The sequence below is a fragment of the Eptatretus burgeri genome, chromosome 8 (genome assembly GCF_056783735.1).
Source record: "Eptatretus burgeri isolate ZD-2024b chromosome 8, Ebu_testis_v1, whole genome shotgun sequence".
NCBI classification, from domain to species: Eukaryota; Metazoa; Chordata; class Myxini; order Myxiniformes; family Myxinidae; genus Eptatretus; species Eptatretus burgeri.
The window spans coordinates 85,401,315-85,428,814 of NC_140968.1; the positions used below are offsets into that span (position 1 = coordinate 85,401,315).

At 42.2% G+C, this 27,500-nt stretch overlaps 2 protein-coding genes across 14 annotated transcripts in view; one reads left to right on the top strand and one right to left on the bottom strand.

Annotated features, from left to right (window-relative positions):
• LOC147022200 (cohesin subunit SA-1-like) overlaps positions 1–27,500 on the top strand; it is a 136,043-nt gene that overhangs the window by 58,704 nt on the left and 49,839 nt on the right. For 2 of the 3 annotated variants that reach the window (XM_085892872.1, XM_085892871.1), the window contains exons 18-30: positions 85–174; positions 1,227–1,424; positions 3,095–3,165; positions 3,291–3,378; positions 3,849–3,929; positions 5,175–5,267; positions 5,380–5,581; positions 5,798–5,931; positions 7,861–7,962; positions 8,402–8,538; positions 8,626–8,742; positions 9,114–9,389; positions 10,309–10,474. In XM_085892872.1, coding sequence (XP_085748998.1) covers positions 85–174; positions 1,227–1,424; positions 3,095–3,165; positions 3,291–3,378; positions 3,849–3,929; positions 5,175–5,267; positions 5,380–5,581; positions 5,798–5,931; positions 7,861–7,962; positions 8,402–8,538; positions 8,626–8,742; positions 9,114–9,389; positions 10,309–10,474 — 1,755 coding nt within the window. Of the gene's footprint in view, positions 1–84; positions 175–1,226; positions 1,425–3,094; positions 3,166–3,290; positions 3,379–3,848; positions 3,930–5,174; positions 5,268–5,379; positions 5,582–5,797; positions 5,932–7,860; positions 7,963–8,401; positions 8,539–8,625; positions 8,743–9,113; positions 9,390–10,308; positions 10,475–10,600; positions 10,982–27,500 lie in introns of those variants that run through there. The other variant, XM_085892873.1, reaches the window with a different exon arrangement.
• The window catches only part of LOC147022201 (5'-AMP-activated protein kinase subunit gamma-1-like), a 114,714-nt gene continuing 105,177 nt past the window's right edge, over positions 17,964–27,500 (bottom strand). For 10 of the 11 annotated variants that reach the window (XM_085892878.1, XM_085892879.1, XM_085892876.1 and 7 more), the window contains 4 exons: positions 21,911–21,948; positions 21,253–21,399; positions 19,296–19,389; positions 17,964–19,046 (listed from right to left, as the gene is read on the bottom strand). In XM_085892878.1, coding sequence (XP_085749004.1) covers positions 19,030–19,046; positions 19,296–19,389; positions 21,253–21,399; positions 21,911–21,948 — 296 coding nt within the window. In that variant the 3' untranslated portion in view covers positions 17,964–19,029. Of the gene's footprint in view, positions 19,047–19,295; positions 19,390–21,076; positions 21,400–21,910; positions 21,949–27,500 lie in introns of all 11 variants that reach the window. The other variant, XR_015061112.1, reaches the window with a different exon arrangement.

Here is a 27,500-nt window from a genome sequence, read left to right on the forward strand (position 1 = left end):
TCATACACATTTGTACTTGTTTGTTGAGAACAAAAGGTGATTTGATTTATTTTATTTTTTTGCTCGTTTCCCTTTCTATTTCAGTTCAGCTGTGACGATGACAAAATCTCAGTTCTGCTCGAGATCCCGCAGCATTTTGACATGTCCATATACACGAGCGCTCGTCTCGAGAGTGTGAGCCTTGTGGGAGTGTGGGGATCGGTGGGACGGGACGTTCATGTCCTGCTCGATAAATAGGCCAGAGCATTTGTTTGTTTTGTTTCATTAAAACTTGTCGATTGAACATGGTTTGCATTTGCTCCAAAATAAATTTGCTAAAGCATATTTATTTATTTATTTTAAATAGTGTATTTTAAAGATTTATTTTTAATCTCATGCCTCCCTGGCAGCCCCACCTGTTCTTCCTTTTTTGCAAAACGTGTCCCTCCCTCTCTCTATTCCCTTACCCCATTCAATCTCTACTCCATGCATTATCGCTTCTTCCCATGTTTCTTCCTCTCCTCCCTGGTCTTCCTGTTTAGTGACCACAACCCACCCAATGCACATGTAATATAACGACCCCTCATTCAGGAAGTGCGTTATTTATTTATTTTTATCGATGTTATAGTCCTGCATGAATTTGAATGATATTGCAAACACACTTTATAAAAGTCCAAATTTCCTTTGTAGCAAATTTCGTACTGAATTTTTCTATTTGAGATCTTCACAAAAAAACCTACTTGGTTATGTTATTGGTTGAGTTGTTCACCCAGTTACACCCTCATAGTCAGAGGTAAGAGCTCATGAAGCAGTTTCATGGCAAGCAATACACTGGGTGGTTTGCCTTTGCCTCACGAACACTTCCAAAAACACTTGATATTGGATGAAATTGACAGAAAATCGATTGGGGTTTGTTAACCATCGTGGGAAGGAAGGAGAAGCTGACGTTTGGGGTGTTAACCTTTTGTCAGAGATTATCTTACATAAATTGATGTCCTGTTGATTTCATCCATTGTTCTACCTGTCCGTCAGGCTGACGGACACGAGCATTCACTCACAAGACTAGTTCTTCGTTCTTCACTTAAGAGAACTGGTTGAGCATCACCTCTAAAGTTAGTGTGCTTACATGATGCTTGCAAAGCATGAGGTGGAAACTTGGTCACATCCTCTGCCTGTAACGAACACAACTGAGTTGTCCTTTGTTATGAGACCTGCTTTTACCCTCCACACCCTGTCTTTCTTTGCAGTCTCTGTCATCCTTGCTGAATGCAATATGCTTGCTTGTGGAAACTCGCCCTTGCACAACGGTTCACGAGAAGTGCTCATGTGCTCTCATGGCCCTCTGTGCCCCCACAGCGCCACTGCAGGCTCGCGTCGCTACAGACACCCTCACTGACACAATCGTGATGCGGTTTGAAAGTGCTAGCCATGCTGTTCAGTCACAGGTTGGTTTTGTTTCTCTGCAGCTGTTTGATACTCTGGTAGGCGTTTGATAATTCGGTGTCGCTTTCCATCACACAAAATCCTAGATCTTGAGTCACCCATTGTTTAAAACAAATAAAGTGTCAAAATAATAAATTATGGTAAATAAGGATACACATTTGGCATTGTATAAAAGCATCATTTGGCATCTGGTGCAGAAGAGGTTGGAGGTGCAAGGTGATATGGCATTGGGATTTATGGATTTGGGGAAGGCCTACGACACTGTTCCGAGATAGATGGGATTGCCGGAAGCAGAAGTTAGGTTGGTGGAAGGGATGTACAAGGAAATAAAGGGAAGAGTTTTGATTGGTCCTGGGATGTCTAAGGAATTCAGTATGAACATTCATTTGAGGCAGGGAAGTGCTCGGTCCACTAATGTTTATTTTGGTAATGGAGCTGGTAAGCAGGAGGGTGAGCTTGAGGGGTAGTATCAGGAGTATGTTGTATGTGGACGATCTGGCTGTTGTGCTGGAGAGTGGGTGGGAGATGCAGGAAGTACTGGGGTGAGTGGAAGGAGGCATTTGGGAAACATGGGCTGAAGATGAATATGGAGAAGACTGAGGTGATGTGGGTTGAGCAGCAGAAAAAAAGAAATAAATGTCAGCTTAGTGGGGAAGGAGATCAGGCAGGGAAATACGTTTGAGTATCTGGGGGAAGTGACTGGGGATGGTAAGTCCGAGGCATAGGTGCTGAGGAGGATTGAGGTGGGTGCGGATGCATGGAATAGGGTGGAGGGATTAATGGCAGACAAAGATATTGAGGAAATTGACAGGGAAGGTTCTGATGTCATGTGTAATGCCGGCCAACCTTTATGGTCTGGCCACGGTGGCACTGATAGAGGGAAGACGACAGAGGCTGCAGGTTTGTGAGAGCAACTGGGTGAGGAGGATTGCAGGAGTGAAGAGGGTGAATCGGAGGAGGATGGATGAACTGAGGGAGGAGATTAGTGTGCAGATGAGCTTTGTGGTTAGAGTGGTGAAATGCTGGCTGAGATGGGCTGGACACTTGGTGCAGATGGTGGAAGAGGAATGGCAAAGAGAGCAGATATGTTTCGGGAGCAAGGTTGGAGGAAAAGAGGTAGACTGCGGTTGAGATGGGAGGATTGTGTGAAGAGGGATATCTGTGAGGTAGGGGTGGTTGGAGAGTGGAGAGAGTTGGTTGAGGACAGAGGGGTGGAGTGGTGTGGTCAAGGCAGGGCAGAAATATGGTGCCATCTAACCTCACCCCTCATAAAGGGAGGAGGAGGAGGAGGAGGAGGAGGAGGAGGAGGAGGAGAAGAAGAAAAGGGTGACGAGGTTCACTATCCTTGAGTTATCATCACTCACATCTTCAATAAAACTTTCTTCTACTTTCCAGTCATATCTGCTTCAATTATAAGGCCATACATAGTTCCTCCCAGTGCAGAGGAATTTTTTTTAACCCTCTTGATGTCAATAAAATTGTTTGATTAGATCAGCCAACGATTTGGAGCAGATCGATTTGCATGCTCCGTAACTTCATATATTACTCCTCATTTGTCCCACTGGCACAAAGTGTCGAAAGATTAGTCCTGAACTGCCTGGATTTACGAATTTATTCTAATTTTCCTTTTGGGTTTCTGTCCATATTTCAGCTGTCTTTCTCCCTCCCACAGTTGTTGAACCTCGACGAGGATGATGTGTACGAACTGACTACCTGCCTTAGAAGACTCTCTGCACTTTACCGGTAGTTCTACTCACCAGTTATCTGCCTTCTTTGCATTCTTTCATTTTGCAACTATTTTCAAAATAATTTCCCCTCGTTTAAGTGGTAAGTATTTTTTTCACATCACACTTCCTTTCTCACCCTAGTGCTCATGACCTCACCTCCTGGTCTCTCTTGCCAGCATGCATGGCGCTGCTTCGGATTGGGCTTGATACGGGAGAACTTCCAGATGAGGTATCGGAATGTGAAGAACAAAAAGATGGATGCGTTTTATTTTATTATTTTTTTGGAGGGCGAGGGGTGGCAAAGTGGTCTCTTATTTTTCTTGTTATTCCCCGCCGCGTGGCGGAAGGGGGATATTGTTGTCACCCGGGTCGTCCACCCGTCCGTCCGGCTGGCTGGGCGTCAACATTTATAGCTGTGAGTGTGATAACTCATAAACTGTTCACCATATCGATTTGAAATTTGGGTCACAGATGTACCACCTGAAAAGGAAGAACCCTATTGATTTTGGGCGTGGCCGGATCCAAGATGGCCGACTGGGGCGGCCATCTTGAAAAAAATGTTTTTTTTTTGTAATAAATGGAAAAATGCTTATCTGATTTCAATTATTTTTCAATGGCGGGGGATTCCCCTTCTCTGATGGTATATTTTTTTTATTTTTGTTGTTGAGGTTTCTTCTTCATCCCCATTTCTCATGGCAGGTCCTGTCACTCGCTATGCAGTGTGCCTGCTACAGTGTGATGTGGCACATGCATTCGCTTACGCTGGGTCAGCCCTCAAAGGTTGGGAACTGTTGCAAGATGGTGTTTGGGTATTTTTTTATGCCACTGCTGACAAAATCACCAGAGGCATTATGTTTTCGATTTGTCCGTCTGTTCATCTCTGATAGGTTTTTGTTACCACGATAACTTAAGAACGGCTGAAGGGATCCAAGTTAAACTTTATTCAAGTATGTACAGTGGTCTGCAAAAGTATTCTCCAAAAAAAAAAAAAATTCACATTTTCATTCCACCTTAGCTTATTACATGATTTTTTTTTTTTAAATCAAATCAAACTTAAAATATCGTCTTCACAAACTACTCCAAAGTGATGATGTTAAGAAATGCATCTAAAATGTGAATAAGTTAGATGAACAGAGAAAATCAGATGATTGTCAATTGCATAAGTACTCAAACCCTTTACCTATTTAACCCCACATTACTTCAGGAGCAAATTATTTGCTTGAAAGGTTACAAAATAAATTTAATAGGTTTCATCTGTATGTAATCAGTGGTTTAAATTAATAACCAAGTCCCCCTACTTATATAAGGAGCTTTAAGGTGAAACTCACTCAGTCAACCAACAAGGCAAACATGAAGACCAAGGAGCTTTCCAAAGAAGTCAGATATAAAGTGGTGGAGAAGTACTGTTCAGGAGAGGGTTATAATATAAGATGATTTCAGTCATTCATTATCCCTTTAAGTACAGTGACGTCCATCATTAAGAAGTGGAAGAAGTATTATACCACTCAGACTCTACCCAGATCAGGTCACCCATCCAAACTCAGCAGCTGTGCAAGCAGGAAACTGGTTCAGGATGTCACTGTAAATCCTACAAACAGCAAGGCTCGATGTCCTAGATGGGAGTTGGTGTTCATCAATCAACAATATCCCGAAAGGTCAAAAGTCAGAGGTTATATTTGGTAAAATCCTGTTACCATGATAACTTGTGAACCAGTGATGGGATTTTGACCAAACTTGATATAAGTACATATTATGATGCAAAGATGAACCGATCATGTTTTAGCATCAAGAGGTCGTGTCAGGTTAATAAATGTTCTCAAGGTAGGGATTTGAACGAAACCAAGTACATATACCATTATACATATGTACAGATTAGATATTGAGGTCAAATGTTCTTGAGGTTTTAGGTCAAAGTTCAAGTGAGCAAAGACTTTATGTGGGTGGATGCATATCGGTCACATCAATTATGTCTAGTTTTATTCCATTCCAGAAAGTGAAATCTAAATTTCATGAATTGCACGGCAGGATGAACTGCAAGGACTGCGGCGGGAAGGACGTAACCTGATCAATGTGTGCCAGTTATTCCTTGGCAGTCTTTATTCCCATTCCAAAGAGCAGGTTGGTGAGGTTTTGTTTCTTTGTTTATACACTTCTTGAGTTCTCTCCCCACCTCACATTTGTAAATATTTTTTCTGCTCTTTTATTTGTTGTCTTTCTATCTCCTTCAAAGGCTTTCTTTCTGCTCTGTGATCTCCTTGTCCTATTTGGACCACACATGAGCGTACATGCAAACCAAAGTGACAGAGAACCAAATGGCCTGGGGGAGTCTGAGGGTGATGCTTGGTGTATCTTGGTTCTTGCCCCCAGTCCTAGTCTCCAGGCTGAGCTTCAGGGTTTTATCGTGGACCACGTCTTTGTGGATGATGAACCAAGTGAGGCATAATATTTAAACAGTATAATTGTTATTGTTGTTCATACTTGTGTTGGCCTGATCTTGGACAAGCAAATTGGCCGGTTATGAATCTAGACAGCCCTCAACAGCTTGCCACTGACAAATTCACAAGCAGTGATGGTTGTCAAAGTATCCTCATTTTATTTGGGGGTTGGGGGTGGAGTGGGGACATTGCTCAATGTTTTGTGTGTTGCAGATGATGATGACGATATCGAGCGTGTGGCCGAGCTTTATAAGCGCCGGCGCTTTCTCTCTCTGTTTTTGCGTTTGGCCCTTGTGGGAGTATTACCACTATCCAGCACTGCTGGAGTCTTCAAGCATTATGTGAAAGTAAGACGTCTGTGGTTACCAATAGGCCTTGCTGATATGGCTCTGTCGCGGCCTTGTTGTCTTGTGTTGAAACCTTTTCGGGGTTATGCATTCTTTGATTGAGTGTGGATAAATTTGCTTAAAATTAACATGTAACTTTGTTTTCGTTACCATTTGGCTACAGTGCCGTTTACTATTACATACACGTGAGTTTGGGTGGCGAAGGGGAACAGGCCAAAAATGCATTGCTCAACCATTGCATGAGGATTGGAGTTGCAGGTAAATTTGTGGGGAGGTGTGGATTGATACCAGAGCTCAGAGATGGAAATGGGAAAGAGCATGAGGTGTCAGTGGGCAGCAAACTAGAGTTCTGCATGAAATGATGAGGGTAAATTGAGAGAAAGGAAGTGGCAAGTACAGAAAAGGGATTGGGGTGGGGTGGGGGGGGCATCAACATCAGGACCAATGGAGACATGAATAATGGATGTTAGAATAATGAGTGGACACACAGGGTGGACAAGATGAATAGAGAAACAAACTTTGGAAGAAAAAAAACTGGAAATTTGGAAAGAGGTGGGTTTTGGGGGGGGGGGGGACAGAGGGGATTGATGAGTAGAGAAGATCATGGTTTTGGATTGGGGGCTATCTGAGATGGTGGTGAGCAGCTGTCTTGAAGACCTGGAGGGAAAATGAGACTGAAGAGAATGTGGAACTTGGTGTGGAAAAAACATGGAAGAAAATGAGTTGAGGTTAATCGTGAGCCTCGATTTTGGTAGTTTGAGCTTAAGGGGGGTTGATAGTGGACTTTGTGCACCATGCAGATACCTGGGGGGAGGACAAAGCATGGAAAAGGCAGAATGTGCAAGGCCAGAAAAGAGGTGGCAGAAGACGGAGACACTGCCTGTGATGGCGAAGTGATTGGCCCATAGACTCAGCTTAATTGCAGATGATGCCAATTATCTTGAAAGCCTTGGTTTCCATGGCATCAAGCTAAGCAGAATGTGAGGCAGGGGAGCCAGCCAAAGAGAGGAGATCAGTAAGTACTCCATCAGGTTGCCTTGTCTTGCCTTCATGGTCCAATTCATTCATGCCTTGGACCATGAAGGCCTTGTCGGTGCATAGGAATTCAGGTGTGCCAAGGAAGGCTTTTGTATGATGAAGGATGCCCAGTCAGCGGCTGGCTTTGGAGGCCAACATTGAAATGTGGTTTGCCCAAGAAAAATCATGACATGGTGAGACCCAGGAGTTTGAATGACAACTTCCTCAAGAGGATTGTTAAGAAAGTAGATTGAAGGTTTGCCATACGGTTCTTTGAGAGAGATAGTGTGTGAGATTTGTCAGGATTGAAAGACATATTCCATGTGTTTGACCAGCTTGTAATTTTGTGAAGGTCTGAATAGAGGGAAAGAGGCTGCAGCCTGCCTGTCTGAACAGCAGAGGGTGGAGTCGTCAGCAAAGAGGATTTTTCTGAGTCAGAGAGATCGTTGATGAAGATAAGGAATAGGAATAGGGCTGGGCCTAGAACACTGCCTTGGACCACTCCAGCCTTGACAGGAAGAGGAGATGAAATTATTCTGTGAATATTCCTGTTTGTAATTTGGCACATGATAAATATATATTCTCGTTTGTTTGTATTTGGTTGGTGGGGGTTTATTTGGAGTTTGAAACTTGAGTTGTGCTGATGTCCTAAATGAATACTCACAAGCAGTTTATGTCTATAATGGAACACCACATAGCTGTTAGATTGCTATCAGTGTATCGGCAGATTTGGACCAATGCATCATCTTTTATAACTTTTTCAACACGTGTAGCTTTTATGGTTTATTTTTGACTGCTTTTTTGTTTTTCTGTGCATTTGTGAGCAAGTTACAATGCAGTTTCTACCTCTATAAATGACACTTGTGATGTGCTGTTCAATGCTATCCCATGCCCTCCGTTGACGTTTCCCAGTTCTTTCACGATTATGGAGACTTGATGAAGGAGGGCCTGAGCCGCCTTCGCCTGTTGAACCTCGATGATTGCGCTCGTACAATCTGCCTGAGCCTTAAACAGGTGCACGCACACGAGTTAAGGCCCCGGTTGTGAAATAACATTTTCATTAATTTAATATTGCAGGCCTCTAAAGTAACCAGTCCTTTCTCTCACACATAAGGATCCATCCTGATATTATATATGCTATGTATCTATATAACATCCTCTGGCTATCTTTTTGCATTGCACACATGGGACCCTCATCGTACTCCATTCTCAAAAATCCTCCCACGTCCTTTCCCCCCCCCTCTTTGCCACAAGTTCAGCAAATGCACCACACCATGAACAGATTACTCTCCCAACATGTGTGCTTCGTATCTTGTATGTTCATTTTATTACAAAACAAAACAACTACTGGCCAGAGAATACAAACTCTAATACTGAAGAGTTAAAACTATATCCAACACCCTTGTAATAAATCTTATTTTTGGTCATTCTACCCTACACTTCCCCATATCAGCTTTTCACAGAAGCAATTGATGAGTCACAGTCTCAGAGATTAGAACTTTCACATCTTCGAGAGGTTGCTCGACGTCTCGCTGCTACCTTTGGTTTGGATCTCCGAAAATCCCGCCATGCCATCGCTCATTTACACAAGTATGTACACGTGTTCTCTCGTCATTGGCTAATTGTATCCACTTGGCTTTTATCACAGTACTCTCATAACTACACATCTTCCCCAAGGGAAGGCTTACAGTTCGCTCTTGAAAATCACCAAAATGAGGTGCCGAAGACGCTTCCCTTCCTCGAATTGCTCACCGAATTTTCCAGCAAGTTGCTTCCCGAGGACAAGGTCGTGCTGTGAGTATCTGCAGGTGGTAGAGTTGAATGAGGGATAGAGTAAGAGATCGGTGTTGAGAGGCAAATCTAATAGTATCCTGCAATGGTTTTGGATTTGTTTATTTTATTTTATGTTACTCCTTTTAACTTTTCATTCACCATGGTCTCTGTCACCCACTCCTGAGTTATTTCATTCACCGAGCCTGAACCCTTTTCCTCCTGACCACTATCTTCCCATTTGCTCCTGGCAACTTGTTGGTTTGTGCATTTTCCATCCTTTGTTTAGCCCTTTCACAAGTCTTGACTTCTGCAGAGAAAGATGAATATGCACTATTGTTTTGCAGATGCCATATACAATGTGTATTCATGACTTTTGTCTCCCCATCTGAAAGTTTGGCCTACGCAGAAAACCTGGTGCCTTCCACTGACCAGGGACCAGCATGGAGACCTTTCAAAGTTTACAAAGCTTCACTGAATTCCAAAGGTGAAGGGCGAGGAGCTGAACTGCCTGGGGATGGAAAGAAACAGCCACAAGAAGACAACCGCCAAGAATTTGCCGATCCATCATTGGCTGACCAGTTCGTGCCCAACCTCACATCGACTGTCATGAGAAATGGATACCAAAAGGCAACAGACTCCCCGAACTCGGAGAACGATTTTGAAATCAGGTTGGTTCGGTATTGTGACTTAAAGGTCACCGTATGTTCAACCAAAGTTAATAATTTGAAGCGTACCTCTCAAAGCAGCTACTTTGCCAGTGATGAGGTGATTTCCAGTGTCATGTGCTTTGTCCAAAAATAAAATAAAAAAAGACTTCAAAACTGCTCACTTTCTGCATATTAAGATACTATGTTGCTCCAAAGGATCGGATTGGGTGTTTGATGTACAGTTTCCATCCCTTTGAGTCTGCACAGTATTGGCACCGATCTGTGAAGATCAGATCAGTCATGTGCATAACAACTTGCTGTACACATTCCACAATTACAGAAACTAGGCTTTTTCATACAAAACGAAATGTAGTTCAAAACAAGGACAAATGTGTCCAAGACCTGCGTCCTAAAGGTTTTGTCTTCACCAGAACAAGAAGAAGAAGAATAACAACGCGAAGCTCTCTTCGAGCCAGCGTTCGCAACGCGACGTGGCTAAAAAAAACCCAATCTCTTCCAGCCCCAAAAAGCTGCAAAAAGTTACACAAGATCAGCCCTTTGCTGCTTTAAACCCTCCTCGGTTTCCTCTGCAGCTGCAGACATTCTCAAGTAGTACATCCATGAGAATCTCAATACAACATGCCCCCTCAGCCGACGGACCGATTTAATCACTGGTTGAGTCGTCGGCGACACCGTAGACAAACTTGCATCACTGAGGCTCCCAAGCATGTACCACGTGCAATGTCGCCACGCTCGTAATCTATTATGGCATGATCACCCCCAAAATACTTGGAAAAGTACTCGAAGAAATGCTTTATTTTAATGCGATTATCCTTTGCTGCTTTTGTGGTCTTGTCAACATCCAACAACATTTCTGGAAATGTAACACGTCGATTTATAGTACAACTGAAAGGTTTACCCCTCATGTGTCATGTTGAAGGATCAAGAGGCGAGCAAAACACGTGCTGCGTCATAGCGGACTTGCGAGAGAAGAACTCAAAGACACTACCATGTCAAAGACTCCACCTGTTTACGAGATGGATGTGGAACTCCTGCCTCATGAAGATGAAGAGGAAAGAGAAAATGATGATGACGACGATGACTCGGTGAGTAAACAACGACTTTCACATCCCTCCATTTTAATTTTTAAAATGGATAAACTGAAAAATTTTGTGATTTGAACTTCGTTAACACTAAATACCCTTAACAAATCCCCATGTCCCATCTTGTAGGATTTTGAAAATCTCTCCTGGTGAAGGTCAACCTTTCCCAGCCCTAATGTGTTGCAAGCGTTTTCCGGTGTAAAATGTTGAACTTTCTTTTCTTTCCGGTTTCTTGTCGAATAACACATTTGGCAGGAAACCTTTGACTTGGTTATTCATAATTTTCAAAATGTACTTTTTTCAAAAACGAACCAGTACCGAAGAGGATGAAACGACCGATGTTTTGGGCTGTTTTGCTCGGTAGGTTTGGTTTGCAACTCTCTGGAGAGCACTTGTTCATTTTTCTGCTCGATCATTCAAGCTTGCTATTCTGTGTAACCTTTGAAACCTGGACGTTCTTCAAAACGTTTTGTAACTATTTAAATAATTAATAAAGTTTATTCCACTGTTGCTCATTTTGTTTAGTTACACTTGAAGCAGCCAGGGGTGGGCATGTTATTTTCCTTATGATTATTAATACCTGTCAGCCCAATTTCGGTGGGCAATTTGAATTATTTTTTTATTTGTATACCTTGTCGAGGCTCGTGTGAGAGCTAACACACAGCAAGGGGGGTCATGAGACAAGAGGGGAGGGAGTGGGAAGGACAAACAGTGGGGAACAGAGACATTAGGAGATCTGTGGAAGGGAGAGGGATGGGACGGGAACATGGGGAATAGAATAGAATTGTTGATATTTCCAATGATACTTTATTCTGGAACACCACAAATGTTAGTGCACGAACACACACACATTGTACAGTTTCAGCTCTTCCTAAAATATATAATTTGAAGGATTTCTGTGAATGTTCATTTCACAACATCCTATATTCAACTTTATTTAACTTGGAAACCTCAAAACCTAGTTCCCTCACATAAAGTTTTCACCTTAACCTATAAGCAATTGAAAGGTTCCCCGACTGCATGGATCATTTTCCAAACACACACACACACACACACACACACACACACACACACACACACACACACACACACACACACACACACACACACACACACACACACACACACGCCACCAAAGGGTGCCATTTTGGATACATACATACATACACACCTAACGAGCTCCATTATAAATAAAGCAGATTGCCCACCTTATGGGCAATATTGATTCAAGCCTGCAACGCATTCTTCTGATGTTTCCGATTATTTGCGTTGCAGAAGATGATCGATGCATGCACCTTGCCCCATGGATTTCATCTTCCTCTCTTTCCCTCTTTTCTTTTTCTCTGTCACCCCTCATAAGTGTTTGAACAGATCCCTTTTATGCAATGGAAAAGTGCTCTTCTTTTCCCCTTTTCATGCCTCCATTGCTGAAAACCGGAAGCATGACAAATTTTTTTTACAAATTAATCAAAACCGAAAAGCTGAAATGTCTTTCGTCAATAAGTATTCAACCCTTTTGCTATGACACTGCAAATTGAGCTCAGGTGCATCCAATTTCCTTTGATCATCCTTGATATGTTTCTAGAACTTGATTGGACATGATTTAGAAAGAAACACACCTTTCTAGATCAGGTCCCACAGTTGACAGTGCATGTCAAAGCAGAATTGTAAGGAGGCATAGTAGTCCGTGAGCTGGACCCCCAAATTTCAGAGATCGGTATCAAACGATGGGCAAAGCGGCATGTCATTTTTTTGGTAGGTCATAATGTTTAGTTTCGGAAATTGCTTGCTGGCCCTTCATGCAGGTTCGTTTTTAAGCAATATCCGCTAGTAGGGTGTAAAAATAACAATTCCTTTTTTCGCGGTATTTTACGTCTATTCATATCCTGCATCTTATCCAATGCTCGACTGAGGTGATTTCCTATTATAAAGTCGATAAATCCTTAAATTTAGAGTGGAAATTAATTGCAAATGAATTGAATTTCAAACATTTAAAGGAGATTTCCTATTATTTCATTGCACACAGCTAATATCCATTTTGTCAAGTTTATTTTACACCAAAATATATACATCTTTAATATTCTTGCTGGTTTGTAAGTAGAAATATTGTCGGAAATTGGAATCTGGCGAGAGTGAGTTGATATATATATATATATATATATATATATATATATATATATATATATATATATATATATATATATATATATATATATATATATATATATATATATATATATATATATATATATATATATATATATCTCCTGCAAATGACGTTGCGTTACCAAGTGCTTCTATCATTGACGGCATGGCCCTGGTCCATAAAATGAGTGGTGACAACCGAACATTTACAGAAGTTTCCGAGGAGCTGTTCCAAACTGTCTTGCAGACCTACCCAGGCAGCAAATAAATAGACGTAGTCTTCGATGTCTATCGGGATTTCTCCATCAAGAATGCAGAACGAGTAAAGCGTGATTCATCTCAAGGAGTCCTGTTTTCGGTTATCATCCCAACACATAGAATAAAGAACTGGAGGCGTTTGTTGGCATGTTCTGTAAGCAAGGAAAACCTTACCCACTTCTTCGCTCAGGACTGGCAGAATAAACAGAACAAACTTGGTGGGAAGGAGCTGTTCGTGACATATGGTAGGAAGTGCTTCAAGATTACAGAGGATGGAGTCACATTGGATGTTCAGCAACTTGCTTCAAACCAGGAAGAAACTGATACGCGGCTATTGTTGCATGCAGCTCATGCCGGGAAATCCAAATTCAAGTCAGTCGTCATAGTGTCAGAAGACACTGATGTCTTGATCTTGTGTCTGGCATTCTGCAGGAGGATACCATGCAGGCTATACATGCGCGTCGCTGCAAAGGGCAGGAACAGGATACTTAGCATTGACAAAATGGAAGAAATGATGGGGGATGAAGTTTGTCTGGCCTTGCCTGGTCTACATGCATATACTGGATGTGATACGGTCAGTGCCTTTTCTGGTGTAGGCAAAATCAAAGGCTTCAAGCTGATGTGCAAGGAAAAGGTGTTCCGCGATACTTTCGCAGCTCTCGGCGAAACCTGGTCCCTCACAATTGACATGTTGTCGGCACTGGAGTCATTCACCTGTCGCCTATATGCAGCCAGGACTCCCGAGACGGGCGTGAATGCCCTGAGGTTCAGCATGTGGTGAGCGAAGAAGGGGGGAGTCGAGTCTGTACAACTACCTCCATGCAAGGACTGCCTGGAACAACATGCACATTGAGCAAACTATCAGTGTGCAGTCTGCCGACGGAGCTTGGAGGCCAATCCTGATGTGCCAGCTCCTGAGCCTGGGTATGGCTGGGTCGTTGTAGACGACGGCAATCTGGATGTTCTGTGGATGAGTGGTCCACATGCACCACAAGTAGTACTCGAGTTCATGTCATGCAAATGCCGCCGTGTTTGTGAACTCCCAACCTGCGAATGTATGGTCAATGGCTTGAAGTGCACAGACGAGTGTAGACTGAAAGACTGTACCAATATGACAGACGACATAGAGGACAACCTTACCGATGGCTCTACTTCAGAGGAAGAATCTGACAGTGGGGAAGAATAAGTGCAAAGTTCAGAATCAGACAGCTGTTATCATTGCCTCCCACTATGTTGTATGTAATTACCAATGAAACATAGTAGTGAACATTGTATTTTCGGGGTACTTGTGGCTAATTACTTATGGCCACAAGTCTACAGTGTCAAAAAAGAGAAAGATCAAGTCTGGTTTAGTCTGTCGTGCGTTCCGAATCATATATTTGGGGCCTGTTACATCCCCCCCCCCCGTCGGATTCCCCATACTTTCAACGCAATGTTTTTGCTACCATACATGAAAAATGCATTAACGAAGAAAAGGTATTTATTATGGGCGACCTTAATGCATGAATACCAAACCTCGAACGTTTTAACTCGCAAAACGGTTATTACACAAGAAACCCAGACACAAGATCAAACCAACACGGTCAAATTATTTTCGATTTGTGCAAAGAGCTGAACGTTCAGCCGATAAACCACTTTAATAATAACAATCTTCACTGTGACGGCGGGATGACATTTCGACAACGTAAGATATGGATCTCGCAATTAGACTGGACCTTGTGCTCTACAGAAAGCATCTCGTTAATAAAATCATTTGAAGTTATATTCGAGACGAAAATCTCCCGACTAATCATGCAGTCCATGATAGCTCTTCCGTTACAACTATAATGAACAGCGATCCGTCTTCCGTTACAAAAGTTTGCCACAAAGTTCTTAAACAGATTTACGACTATTGATTCTTAACAAAAGTAAAATTTTCCATCTTGACTTGTAGCATACCGCTCCATGAACACTACTAAATTCAGTTTATATTAATGGACTACTACTGTATATCTAAGATGTGTATACTTTCATGCTTTACCCTCTCTATGTAATGGTGGTCAATAAATAATAATAATAATAAAAATAATAATAATAATAATATTGGACAGCGGCAGTCTGCTTTAACATATTGTGATGTAGGCGTGACATTTTCTATGCTGACTGCAATCAACGGCACTTTTATTTGGCACAGACTTGCCTCTTCCCATTTCAGTTTGCAAATTGAGAAAATGCCGACTCGTATGGGCTCCAGTCGAACTTCTGCAAAGTCGGTCTCGTTGATTTTAAAGATATTGGAGAAAAACGCGTTTGAAGATTTAAAAAGTAGTTCATTATCATTAAATAAATTACATTTATAACTAATTACACCATATTATTGTCATCAAAACACAATTTGATCTTGACAGTTAGATAATATATACATTTTACTTCGCAAACCTGCAAAGAAAAAAAATCGGTTAGTTTGACCCTCAAAGAGCGCCCCCTCGTGGATAACGCCCACAAACGAACATGGATGATGGGCCAGCAAACATTTTCGTGAAATATAGGTTATTTCTCACCAAAAAAGTAAGGTCTCCCTTTGCCCCAAATTTGATACTGAATTTTTGTCTAGCTCACGGACTATAGATCTGCAGAAGGATACAAAACGTGCTCTGGAGTGTCAAAAGTTCCCAAAAGTGAGCCACATCATTCGGAAATGGAAAGAATATGGAACTACCCAGACTCTTCCTAGAACTGGCCATCCGACCAAACTGAGCAACCGGGCAAGAAGGACCTTGGTCAGGGAGGTGACCAAGAACCCAGTGACAATTCTGACAGAACTACGGAGTTCCTTGGCTGAGATGGGAGAACCTGCCGGAAGGACAACAATCTCTGCAGCACTTCACAAATCTCGGCTTTATGGGAGAGTGGCCAGACGGAAGCCACTCATGAGATAAAGCCCCATGACAACATGCCATGAGTTTGCAAAAAGGAACGTGAAAGACTCGGAGCATGAGGCAAAATATTTTGTGGTATGATGAGACAAATTGAACAATCTTTTTGCTTTATCCAGAAAGTCTTTTTGGAGAGACATCGTGAGAGTGTGAGTTTTGTTAGGATTGAAAGACATGTTCCACATGTTGGACCAGCTTGTGATTTTATCCAGATCTGCAGAGCGCGAAGAAGCTGCTGCTTGCCGATCTGAGGGATGACAGAGGGTGGAGTCATCAGCAAAGAGATAGAGGATTTTCCAGAGTCAGAAAGATCATTGATGAAAACCAGAAAAAGAACAGGGCCCAGAATGCTGCCTTGAGGAACCCCAGCCTGGACAGGAAGAGGGGATGAGAGAACTCCATTAAGAGCCACACATTGGCTGTGACAGGAGAGGAAGTCTGAGAGCCATGAGTGGAGATTGCCTTGGATACCATGGGAAGAGAGTCTGGTGAACAGGGCAGGGTGCCAGACCATATCGAAGGCACACAATATGTCTCGGGAGATGGCTCTGATTTCATGTCTGGCATTGAGGTTCTCCATCCATTGTTCCCATTGTGTGCATCATTGCATTGGTTAGGGGCACGGCGATGCCGCTGATGCAGTGCTCCAATTACCAGTATACTGGGGCTCATTTCACCAACCTCAGAAGGATGACAGACTGAGTCAATCCCTTGGTGTTAATTCAGTGGCCAATGTGTCTCGAACTCAGGACCCTCGATCCCAAGCCACCACCCTAACCATGAAGCCAACACCAGGCTCATCCATTGTTGGGAGAGAAGAAGCACCATATCCAGGGTAGTGACCTGGTCTGAATCCAAATTGATGATCGGAAATCAGGCCATTGGCGAAGAGGAAGGAATTAATGTCTGAAGCGATGATGGATTCCATAACCTTGCTGATGATTGGGAGAAGGCCGATTGGTCTGTAGTTGCAGGGATCTGTTTTTGCACCTTTTTTATGCAGGGCAGTAATGTTTGCTGATTACCAAGCAGATGGCAGATTACCTTGAATAGAACAGAGAGAGGGTGAGAAAGAGCAGAGGAGCAGCTTTTTAGAACATGTGGGCTAATGCCCTCTGGACCAGTTGCAGAATAATTTTTTGTAGGTTGGTGACAAATTTAAATTTAATATATTTTAAATTCAGGCTGTAACACAACAAAATGTGACAAAAGTCAAGGGGTGTGAATACTTTCTGATGGCACTGTCAATGAGGTGGTTTAAAATATGCTGCATCAACAGCAGTAAACTTCTGAAATAAATTTATAGTCTTTAAAAAAAGTTTTCAATTGAACTGTATACTTGAACACATAATCGCTGCCTTTTCACTTCCAAAAACCTCGACAGAATATGATGACATCTTGACCAATTCGAATGTGCTGTTTGCGTTTTCATCATTTGGGAATGTAGAGATTCAGACAAAATGGAGGCTCGTAGGAAATAGATTGTGCTTAAATGCAAAGCAAGAGGTCAAAAGACCCTTCCCATATCCTTTTTCTCAAAACTGCACATGGAGTAAGTTCTCTGATCAAATGAGTTTTAGAACCTTTATTGTTTCCTTGGTTATTACCAGCACTGTAGCCATATTTTGAGCCCTGGAGCGCTTCACTTTGGGCAACAAATGTCAGCACAAAGCTATTTGTCCAATCATGTCTGTATAAATATTCACACCCCAGCACTCCAGGCTGCCATGATGGACCTGATACACGCACACTCACCTTGTTGCCGTCTCGCCTGGGTTTGAATCTCGGTCCAGTTAACTGTGATCCCGGTGCTTGCAAAGCAAGGCATTGAGGTGTACTGTCACTGGGACATTAGTTGGTGGACGTTAAACATCCCACTATCTTTCAACAAGAGTGGGTGAGCTATCATAAGCATCCCAGCCAAATTCCTGCTCGAACGTACAGGGGGCATTGCATCAGTGGTGCAGCAGTGCTGCCAACAGATAGTACTTTCAGTCATGTGCTGCATACAAAAGATGACTCCAGCACTCCCACGAGCTGTGGCAGAAACTATTTATTGCACAGCTCCACCTTGACTGAGAATTCTGCCAAAATTACTGGAAAAACGCTTTCATTTCTGCTGGGTCTGTCAAACGTCTTGTCCATATTATTGACCACATTAAATGAAACAAACATATCCAGCATCATTTTATTGAACGAATCAAAATAAGTTCAGTAATTGTTCATTGTCAGCATCACAAATAAATGTTAATTCCAGTTAAGCCGAGATGATAAGCCAATACTGTTTCGCCAAAAGCGTTCCCTGAATTTTGGCAACACATGTATGTGCACGCGCGCACATGTGCGAGAGACTTTTGCTGGTTGCACACATCTTGCTTATAACTCAAGGCACTCAGTGTGGAATCAGGGGTACAAATGTTTGTTCTCAAGTTTGGCAAAGTCAAATACAAAAAAGCATGATTAAAGCTACGTCACCAATACGGTGAGGAAGCCAGGTAACAGTAAAATGACGAGAGGTAAAGCTGGGATATGCAGCAAGGTGAGAGTTAAGGCAGAACTCGTAATTTGCAGGTCTTGGAATCAAGGAATGAGTTTCAAGGAGCAGGAAAGATCACGTGGTTGGTGATCATGGCACGGTGACCAAATATCGGAGTGTGATGCAATGATGTGCGGTTTTCCAAATCAGGGTGCATCAGTGATGTGGTGAGGAATGAATGACCAAGAGAAAAGTTGAGATCAGTTTGGGGACATAATGGATGAGGGTTCCCCCCGCCCCACCATCACCATTTTAATTCCCGTTGTGGAAGATGCTTCAGGTAAAGATTTGGGAGTGTGACGTTAAACTAGTCCAAGATTGTCTCTAAATTACATAGCAGCTTGTTTTTATTTTTTCATTGATGTATAAAAATATGCAAAATGCACTAAGATGGCTATTCTCCACTTAAACAAACACGATTATGGCACGAACATTAGGAAGAGGAGAAACGAGGGCAGTGACGCTAAGACGCGAGATCCAGGCGACGAAAGATCGATGAGCAAAGGGAACAAATGTGTGGTGGACACTGATATAAAATGAGGTCGGTCAGGCAGACAGCAGGAATCCAGACGGGTTTGTCGTACCCAAAGTACAGTATTAAAAAAAATAAAAGGCACGATATGCGAGGCATTAACGCCACAAGCTGATACGGTTTCCATTGTCAGTGCACCACAAATAAAAATATAAACAAACCGTGTATCCAGCTAGTTCTTCTCTATACCTGAAAAGAAAAGGTAAAAGATGAAAATGCTTTTAAAAGTTAAAAACAAGAATATATATATATATATATATATATATATATATATATATATATATATATATATATATATATATATATATATATATATATATATATATATATATATCAGTTAACTGGTGTTTAAAATTTTTTAAGTTTAAAACACATCAGGCCGAGTTATTTCTACGGTGTGGCAAAAAGATTGGCATGAAGATGGATACCACACGCTACCTGCTGGAGTAAGCACGAGAGCCTGGAGAATGTCGGACAAGGAGACTATTCCAATCACTGTCTCCATTTCATCGAGAACAACTAAGCGATGAACCTGTCACAGAGAGAGAAGGAATAAAGGCAATTGGAGATGCAATCCTTGGGTCACATCACTACTGACAATGCAAGGTTAAATTAATCAAAACATTGATCTGATTAAGCTCAGGCTTCATCAGATCAATGTTTTGTAACAAAAGGGTGTGATCATAGTTTTCCCACACCAATCTATTCTAATTTTCTCATTTATTAAGTTCATGGAAGAGCGTGCGCGCACGCACACACACACACACCTTGAATTAAGACAGACATAGCTGTTGACTTTGGGGAAAGGAACTTCCTGGAACTCACTGGGTGCTTGCAGCACCATCTGCTGGCAGCCCTTTTTCCCACAGTATTGGGAAAAACCCCTTGTCCCCCCTTCAAAGCCAAAGGGATACCAATCCACATGGTCTACATTTTAAGTGCTGAGTGCAAAGCAGGAGGAGCAACAGCATCATGACCTCTGCTGGGTTGCAGCACATATGTAATGTTGGTTGCCCTTCGCAGACAAACAAGGTTGTTCACAAGAAACATGCGAACCATCTGGTCAACTTGTTTATCATACAGAACCTGCTTTATGTACAACACCAGCAAGGTTACCAAACACCTTCCTGAGGACATGAAGACTATTACCTGTGATTGCTTGCCAGGTTTTTTTGTTTTGTTGTTGTTGGCCCTTCTTATCTGTACATTTCCATCATTATCACCCTGTCAAAGCAGGTGTCAAACTCCATTCTTTCAACTATTAACCTTCGACTCAGTACCATCAGATGTACTGTATAAAGTAAGTCACTATACATTTCCACTTCAAGGCCTCTTTGGGAATGCTTTAGGTTTTCCTTCAAACAAGCCATTTTGGTTGGCTTGTTTAAAGTGTTTCCATCTGAACACCATCATAATTCTCAGAACTCAGGTTCGAATCCTGTAATACGAAATGTATTTGGCTATTGTCTTCATATCCCCTTGGAATTTGTGTTAAATTGCACTGTCCCCGACTGTCTTTGCCCTGGTTCTAATTTGTGTGCAAAGTCCACTGGAAGCCGAAGCACAATATAAAAACTAGAAGGGCACTCGGTGGAGACCATACCTCCGCCACATAATACCTGATCCACGAGAACATATCGGGCCCACTACATTTTTGAAATATCATGCTATACATGATATCATTTTTGCCCCAATCTCTGAATGGTGAAGAATCACTTTAAAAATTAAATAATTCTCATATCCAGATTCAGATCTTCAACCAAAATCTAATCAGTTTGTCCTTGTCCCACACTGTTAACTGGTGTTACTGTTAGACTGTTAACTATCCACAACTTTTTGAGATATCCTGTACACAAACAGACAGACAGAGGGGTGAAAACATGACCTCCTTCACCTTTGGTGGTGGAGGTAATGAAAAGGCCAGGCATCCTGGCTCCTGGTTCAATGGAAATTCTTAACCCACCCACTCAGCGAAGTAAAAATGGGTCATCAGTGGAATTTGGGCAGCACTCAAAGGCTGAATCTTATGAAGGATGCTGTTGGCATCTGTAACATGCACAAACTGATGCTCACAAATGGGACATCCAGCTCCAATCAGTTGGAGAGAAGGCACAATTTGTGATACAATGCCCTTCCTGCTAAAAACTAGCCTGATAGGCTTACAGTTGGGCAGGTAATTGAACCAAGACGAGATATAAGTTTAAGGGTGAGTACACTACCTGCCAGCCTTTTCTCAGGGTTGATCACCATTCAACATTTTGGGATAAAATGTAACTCAAAGCGATGGTGACTGGAGCATTGTCCTTGAAGTCAACACTTATGCCTTTCCTTGGCCCAAAAACGAAATCAAAGCCAACAGAGGGAAGAGTGGAGAGAAGTAAACATTGCAAGCAACCTCTGCCCTGACAATGCGATCGATGACAGTACGAAGAGTGTCTCTGCGGAAACAGCGCCGAACGCCTTCAAAGTACTGAGACCGATGTTGTAACGCCTGCGTCACCGGCATATCCAGATTGTTATAAGACTTCTCTGCTGCCATGTTCTGCAACGATGAAAGCATTTTTTTTGAGCAAATATTTTAAAAAATATATCTAAGGAAGTGGAAAATGGGAGAGGAAGGGGGTCAGGGATCAAATTTTCAATTTTTTTAAATTTTATTTTTTGCACGTAATTGTTATATTACCCTGAGTCCTCAAAAAACATACTGCTGCAAGAAAATAACCCAAATAATTGATGAGGAGTGCAGCTTTGATACAAGGATGCATACCTTAGAATCTCCAGCATTGGGAGGTGCATGTTGAAAGAATAGTCATTCGTTAGTTCCAATACTTGAGGAACTTCTCAAAATTCATTTTTATACCGACAGTCAAAACCATGTGTTGCTGATGTGATTTAGGCTTATGCGAGTACAAATCATTAAAACACTACAACTTGCATCACACACCGCTTTCAATCTCACATGAAGTGATCGACTAATCGTGATCGTCTTATTTCCATATATAAACAAGATGTAACCGTGTTTGTTAAAGGTGCTGATGGAGCTGGAAACTTACAATCACATCAAACTTCGAGTAGACATCGACAACGTGTCCTGTGTAGGGAAGGGGAGCAGGTAAATGTTAATGATGCAAACCCTCATCATCATCATGGAAAGTTAATCATGCCAACATCTGCATCATACATTATGGACTATACAACATGTGATTATGAAAACCCAGTCTCAATGATATGTCAAACAAACACCATTTTTGGCAGACAATCCCATTTTAACAAACCAATTTCAACTTGACAGAACAAGCAGTGAACTGCATTCATTTATTACAAGCAAAAAGTGGGGTTAAGCATTTGACTTTGTCTGTCTGTCTACAGATGTCAGTTCATGATCGAAGAACTGTTTAATTTCAATTGAATGCTATATTTTGAATACGAATCGGAAAACGAACCTGTAGTTTAGGAGTACGTGGCTCTAAATTTGGAGAGAGACAGAGACACAGAGAGACAGAGAGACAGACAGATGTTTGGCAGTCAAACAAAATTAAACATGGGGCAATACTCCTGGGCACTCACCTGGTAGTGGTTGGATAAGAACCAGGGAACCACTGGTCGGCATGCATAACCCACAACATATGTAATGAAGAAGAAAGTAAATACCTATGGATTTTTTTTTTTAATGCAGTGAACAAACTTTGGAACTTTGGTTCATCACTGGTGATAAAGGTTGTGGTCAAGTTTCATTGAAATCGTGTGTAGCTTCAGAGAAGTTGCAAGTGTTTGTGGACAGACAGACAGAGGGACGGATGACGCAACATCCCATCAGCTCCCCGAACTACGTTCATGAGCTAAAAATAATTTCAAACAGGAAACTTGCTGTTTTTAAGGACATCATAAAGGACACAAACAACAGGAACGAATAACTAATGTAACGTGTGAAATAAGGTGGTGTGAGGGCACTGCAACAATGGCAGTTAACTTCCGAATTTTTTTTTTTTTCTGCGACCTTCAAAATCTCTTATTTAAATTGAATTATATACTTGAACACTGAAGAGCACAAATCACATTTTTGGTATTTTCAAAACCCTTCAATTTAGCAGTACTTGGACAAAATATGATGGCATTTTACATCATCTCGACCAATCAAATTTGCTGGTCGCAGACCCCGCCCATGTCTGTTTTTCTCAAGACGGCGTGGGGTAAGGTGTTACATGAACTCTTGTTACCCTGCGCTCGCCAAGCGAAAAGCAGGCTTTCGCGATCGGTAGCGTACATATGTTGTACGTTGTACGTGTCTACATTTTGTTGAGCGTACATCGAAAACTGTTCAGCAGAGGAAAGTGAAACTTTACCACATGTTACATAACCATGTGAAATTGTTGTGGATTTGTAAACCTATCACACACAACATTCAGGTCCTATAGCTCAGTTATATCGGTAAGTACATGTTGCCAGTTAGGGTCCCATCCCTTGTCCAAGGGTGATTAAATGTAAATGCGCTGTGAGTTACTTTGATAGGGTTTTTCTCCCCCGCCGCGTGGCGGAAAGGGGATATTTTTGTCACCCGGTTCGTCCGTCCGGCTGGCTGGGCGTCAACATTTATAGCTGTGAGTGCGATAACTCATAAACTGTTCGGCATATCGATTTGAAATTTGGGTCACACATGTACCACCTGAAAAGGAAGAACCCTATTGAGTTTGGGCGTGGCCGGATCCAAGATGGCCGACTGGGGCGGCTATCTTGAAAAAAATGTTTTTTGAAATAAATGGAAAAATGCTTATCTGATTTCAATGACCGGGCCTTTAGGGAAAATCTTTGAAAATCTTGGTAGGAGAAACTGCTTCACCAATCAATGCACAATTTAACGAATTGATCAACTACCAATGGAAAATTTTTCAATGGTGGGGGATTCCCCATCTCTGATGGTATATTTCTTTTATTTTTACACGTTCCCCTCATTCTGACCGGTGTCATTGTCTTCTTGTGCTCAACCACGAACGTGGGTGGAGATTTTCATCAACTCCACCTCGAGACTCCGCCCAGGATGGGAGGGGTGTGCCCCTTGCCCAATCCGGGATCGCATCACCTCAGCTCGAGACTCCGTCCATGATGGGAGGGGTGTGCCTCTTGCCCAATCCGGGATCGTATCACCTCAGCTCGAGACTCCGACCTTAGCCAGATGGAGTGTTCGCCCCGGGCCAATCGATGAGCTTGCCGCCCGCTTTGGCGAATGAGAGGGCGTCGAGCGATTCTGCGCGCCCAAACGGTCCAGTGAGGGAGAGCGGGGAGGGGCGGAGACGCCCCCCCCCCCTTGGAGACAGGGTGAATAAGGGCGCGGGTGTTCGGACAGGGAGCGCGCTTGTCTTGGTCATCGTTGTGGCCTTGGTGGTCATCTGGTTGGTCGTAGTTTTTGTCGTCGTGGAGAGGTGGTTTTTGGTGATCGTCTTGGCCGTCGTTCTCCTCTTCCTCCTCCTCCTCCTCCTCCTCCTCCTCCACGGATCGAGTCAGCTTGAAGACCACACGAGGTGGGAAAGTCAAAGACAGACCCTAGTCTTCAGCCCGACTGTCCTCCGGGCTGGAGGTCTGAATAAAGACCATTTGGTCCGATTCTTTGGGTGTGTGCGTGTGTGTGTCCGTGGGCCTGTCTGCTAAGTAGTGAATTGTACAAGTGCTTTTCGCCTGTATATACATGCATTTATTAATATTTGGTTTAACTCTGCGTCTTATGTGCTTCCCTCATTCCACAATTATTGTTGTATAAATAAACCCCATTTGTTCAATGTATCAGCTCGTTCGTGTCCTTTCCTCCATTGGTTCGACATGACGCGTGTTTGAGAATTAGTATGGCCGTTCGGGCCGGTAAATTGTCATTTGGTCCGGCTCGACTTTGGTAATTCCGCTCGGTTACGCCGGATCCGAGTCGGCGATCGCGACTCGATTTGGACAAAGTCGGCCAAAGGTGAATTTCCCCGGTAGTTGGACCACGTGGGTATTTAGGTAAATTGAAATTGGCAATCGACCCTACCCCACGTGGTCGACCTCATTGGTGAACTTCGGTCCGATAGAGGACCCGTAGGCTCCAGAGTTATCCGGGGTGATGACCTATACATTCCGGGTGATCGGTTGAGCCGACTCCGCAGCTCCATCTCGCGGTCTTGCTCGCAGCCGACGCCCGGCTCCACAACAATATAGCGGTCACTCTTTTGAGGTCAACATAGGCCAATTTTCTAAAATTGTCAATTTTCATCCGATTGACTTGAAATTTGAACAGGATTTTCATCGAAATGACCATTATGTGTCACGTGGTCTGGCAGCCATATTGGATCTTAGGGAAATCTTTGAAAATCTTGGTAGGAGAAACTGCTTCACCAATCAATGCACAATTTAACGAATTGATCAACTACCAATGGGAAATATGGTTTGATAAAGATGACGTCATCGGCCACGTGGTCTGGCAGCCAAATTGGATCAAAGAAAAACAAACAAACTTCAAACAAAAGAGTTGGCTTGCACCAAGTCCTTCTCAAATGAATACCATCTTTTATTTATACGTAAAAATCCGTAAGGCCATTGTGAAGAAATTGATTAAAACAGTCTATTAGTGCCAAATGTATAATGGCTTCCCTCCAGGTCTTCAAAACAGATGTTCACCACTAGGGTATTCCACTTTTGCAAAAGTAGTTGCTGGAATGAAGCACTATGTGCCTATCGATTCCACTAGTGAAGTTAGGTGATCCACCAAAGTTTGAAAATTTTCCTGCCTTTTTTGACCGCAGTCCGGCATTTTGAAATTTCAGGAGAAATCCATATTTTTGGAAATAATATTAATTGTTGAATATTTAAATATATATATATATATATATATATATATATATATATATATATATATATATATATATTTCTCTGTGTTTAGATGGCCGAATGCACGTCAGTAGGAACCAGTATGATAGTGAGTACCCGTAAATATTATTCACAACTTGTCCCAACATTTTGAGAAGGGGTTGCCATTTTGGAATTTCACTGAAAATCCCATATTTTGACAATTATTGCATGGCACATTGTTAGGCATTTACAGGATATCAGTAGTAGCGTTTTCATAAAGACATTATTAATGACAAATGAGAGCATGATCAATTAATTATGAGAACAACCAAATATGTTTTAAGCAACATGGTTTTCATATATGACAACATAACAATCTAGCAAACAAGCAACCACACAGATATCTTATAGAGAACATCGCGTTTGTTTTGTAGAGTCTGGGTAAAGCTTCCTGTGCTCTTCCACGCACTGTAGCAATGCTTGACGTTGTTTCTCATCATTGCACATATGAATAAAGTCAGACACTAGCTTAATTCCTCTTTCAGCTAGATCATTTTGACACACAAAGAATTAGCACTTTCGCAAAATTTCCTGTAACTAGTGAACTTGTTCCACATAGCCACAGGAGCCCTGACCACTGGTCAGTCAAGGTTTATCTGCAAGTACACAAAGAATTAAAAATATATATATTTCATTAGATATACACAAAATATACGATTTTCACTGAATTTCCAAAATGGCAACCCCTTCTCAAAATGTCGGGACAAGTTTGTGAATAATATTTACGGGTATTTACTATCAAACTGGTGCCGACTGAAGTGCATTCGGCCATCTAAACACAGAGAAATATATATTTTTAAATATTCAAAAATCAATATTATTTCCAAAAATATGAATTTTTCCTGAAATTTCAAAATGCCGGCCCGCGGTCAAAAAAGGGTGGGAAAATTTTCAAACTTTGGTCGATCACCTAACTTCACTAGTGGAATCGATAGGCACATAGTGCTTCATTCCAGCAACTACTTTTGTAAAAGTGGAACACCCTATTCACCACCATCTCTTATCTTCCCCCATTGAAAACCACGATTTTTTCTACCCCCGTTAATCCACCCCAAACCCACCTCCTTCAAATTCCCTGCTTTCCTTCCTGAAAGTCCCTGTCATGTCCATCTTGTTTACCCTGTGTACCTCGCCCCATCCCTCTCCCTTACACAGATCTCCTCATGTGTCTGTTCCACACTTTTTTTCCTTCCTGAAAGTCCCTGTAGTGTCCATCTTGTTTACCCTGTGCACCTCGCCCCATCCCTCTCCCTTCCACAGATCTCGTGTCTGTTCCACACATTTTTCCTTCCCTTTCCTACCTCTCTCGTCTCCTGTTCCCCTTGTTATACATTCTGTGCGTTAGCTCTCATACGAGCCTCGACAGTGTGTATTTAAAATAAAAATTAAAAAAGGGATAAACAGCATGAGGCAAAATTTACAGTAATTTTTTTTGTTTGTTTGTTTTGTTTTGTGGGGGAGAGGATGATTCCATGGAGAAATGTCTACATTGAATTTGCGTGTTTGCCCTGTTACAACGATTTTTTTGAGTGGAATGACCGACCAATTCAGTTAACGTATCTGTTCATTGTAACAAGACTCCACTGCATAACCAGACAGATGCCATACTCATGTGCATATTTTAACCACAACAGCTGCTTTCGAATGACCTCGGCAGTGCAGCTTTGGAACAGAAATATAGCACAGCCGAGAGCAGAGCGAAAAGAGTGCCTCGATAACCCCACTGGCTCGAATTAAATGGAGGCAGAGTTTACCCTGAGCAACTCGAGC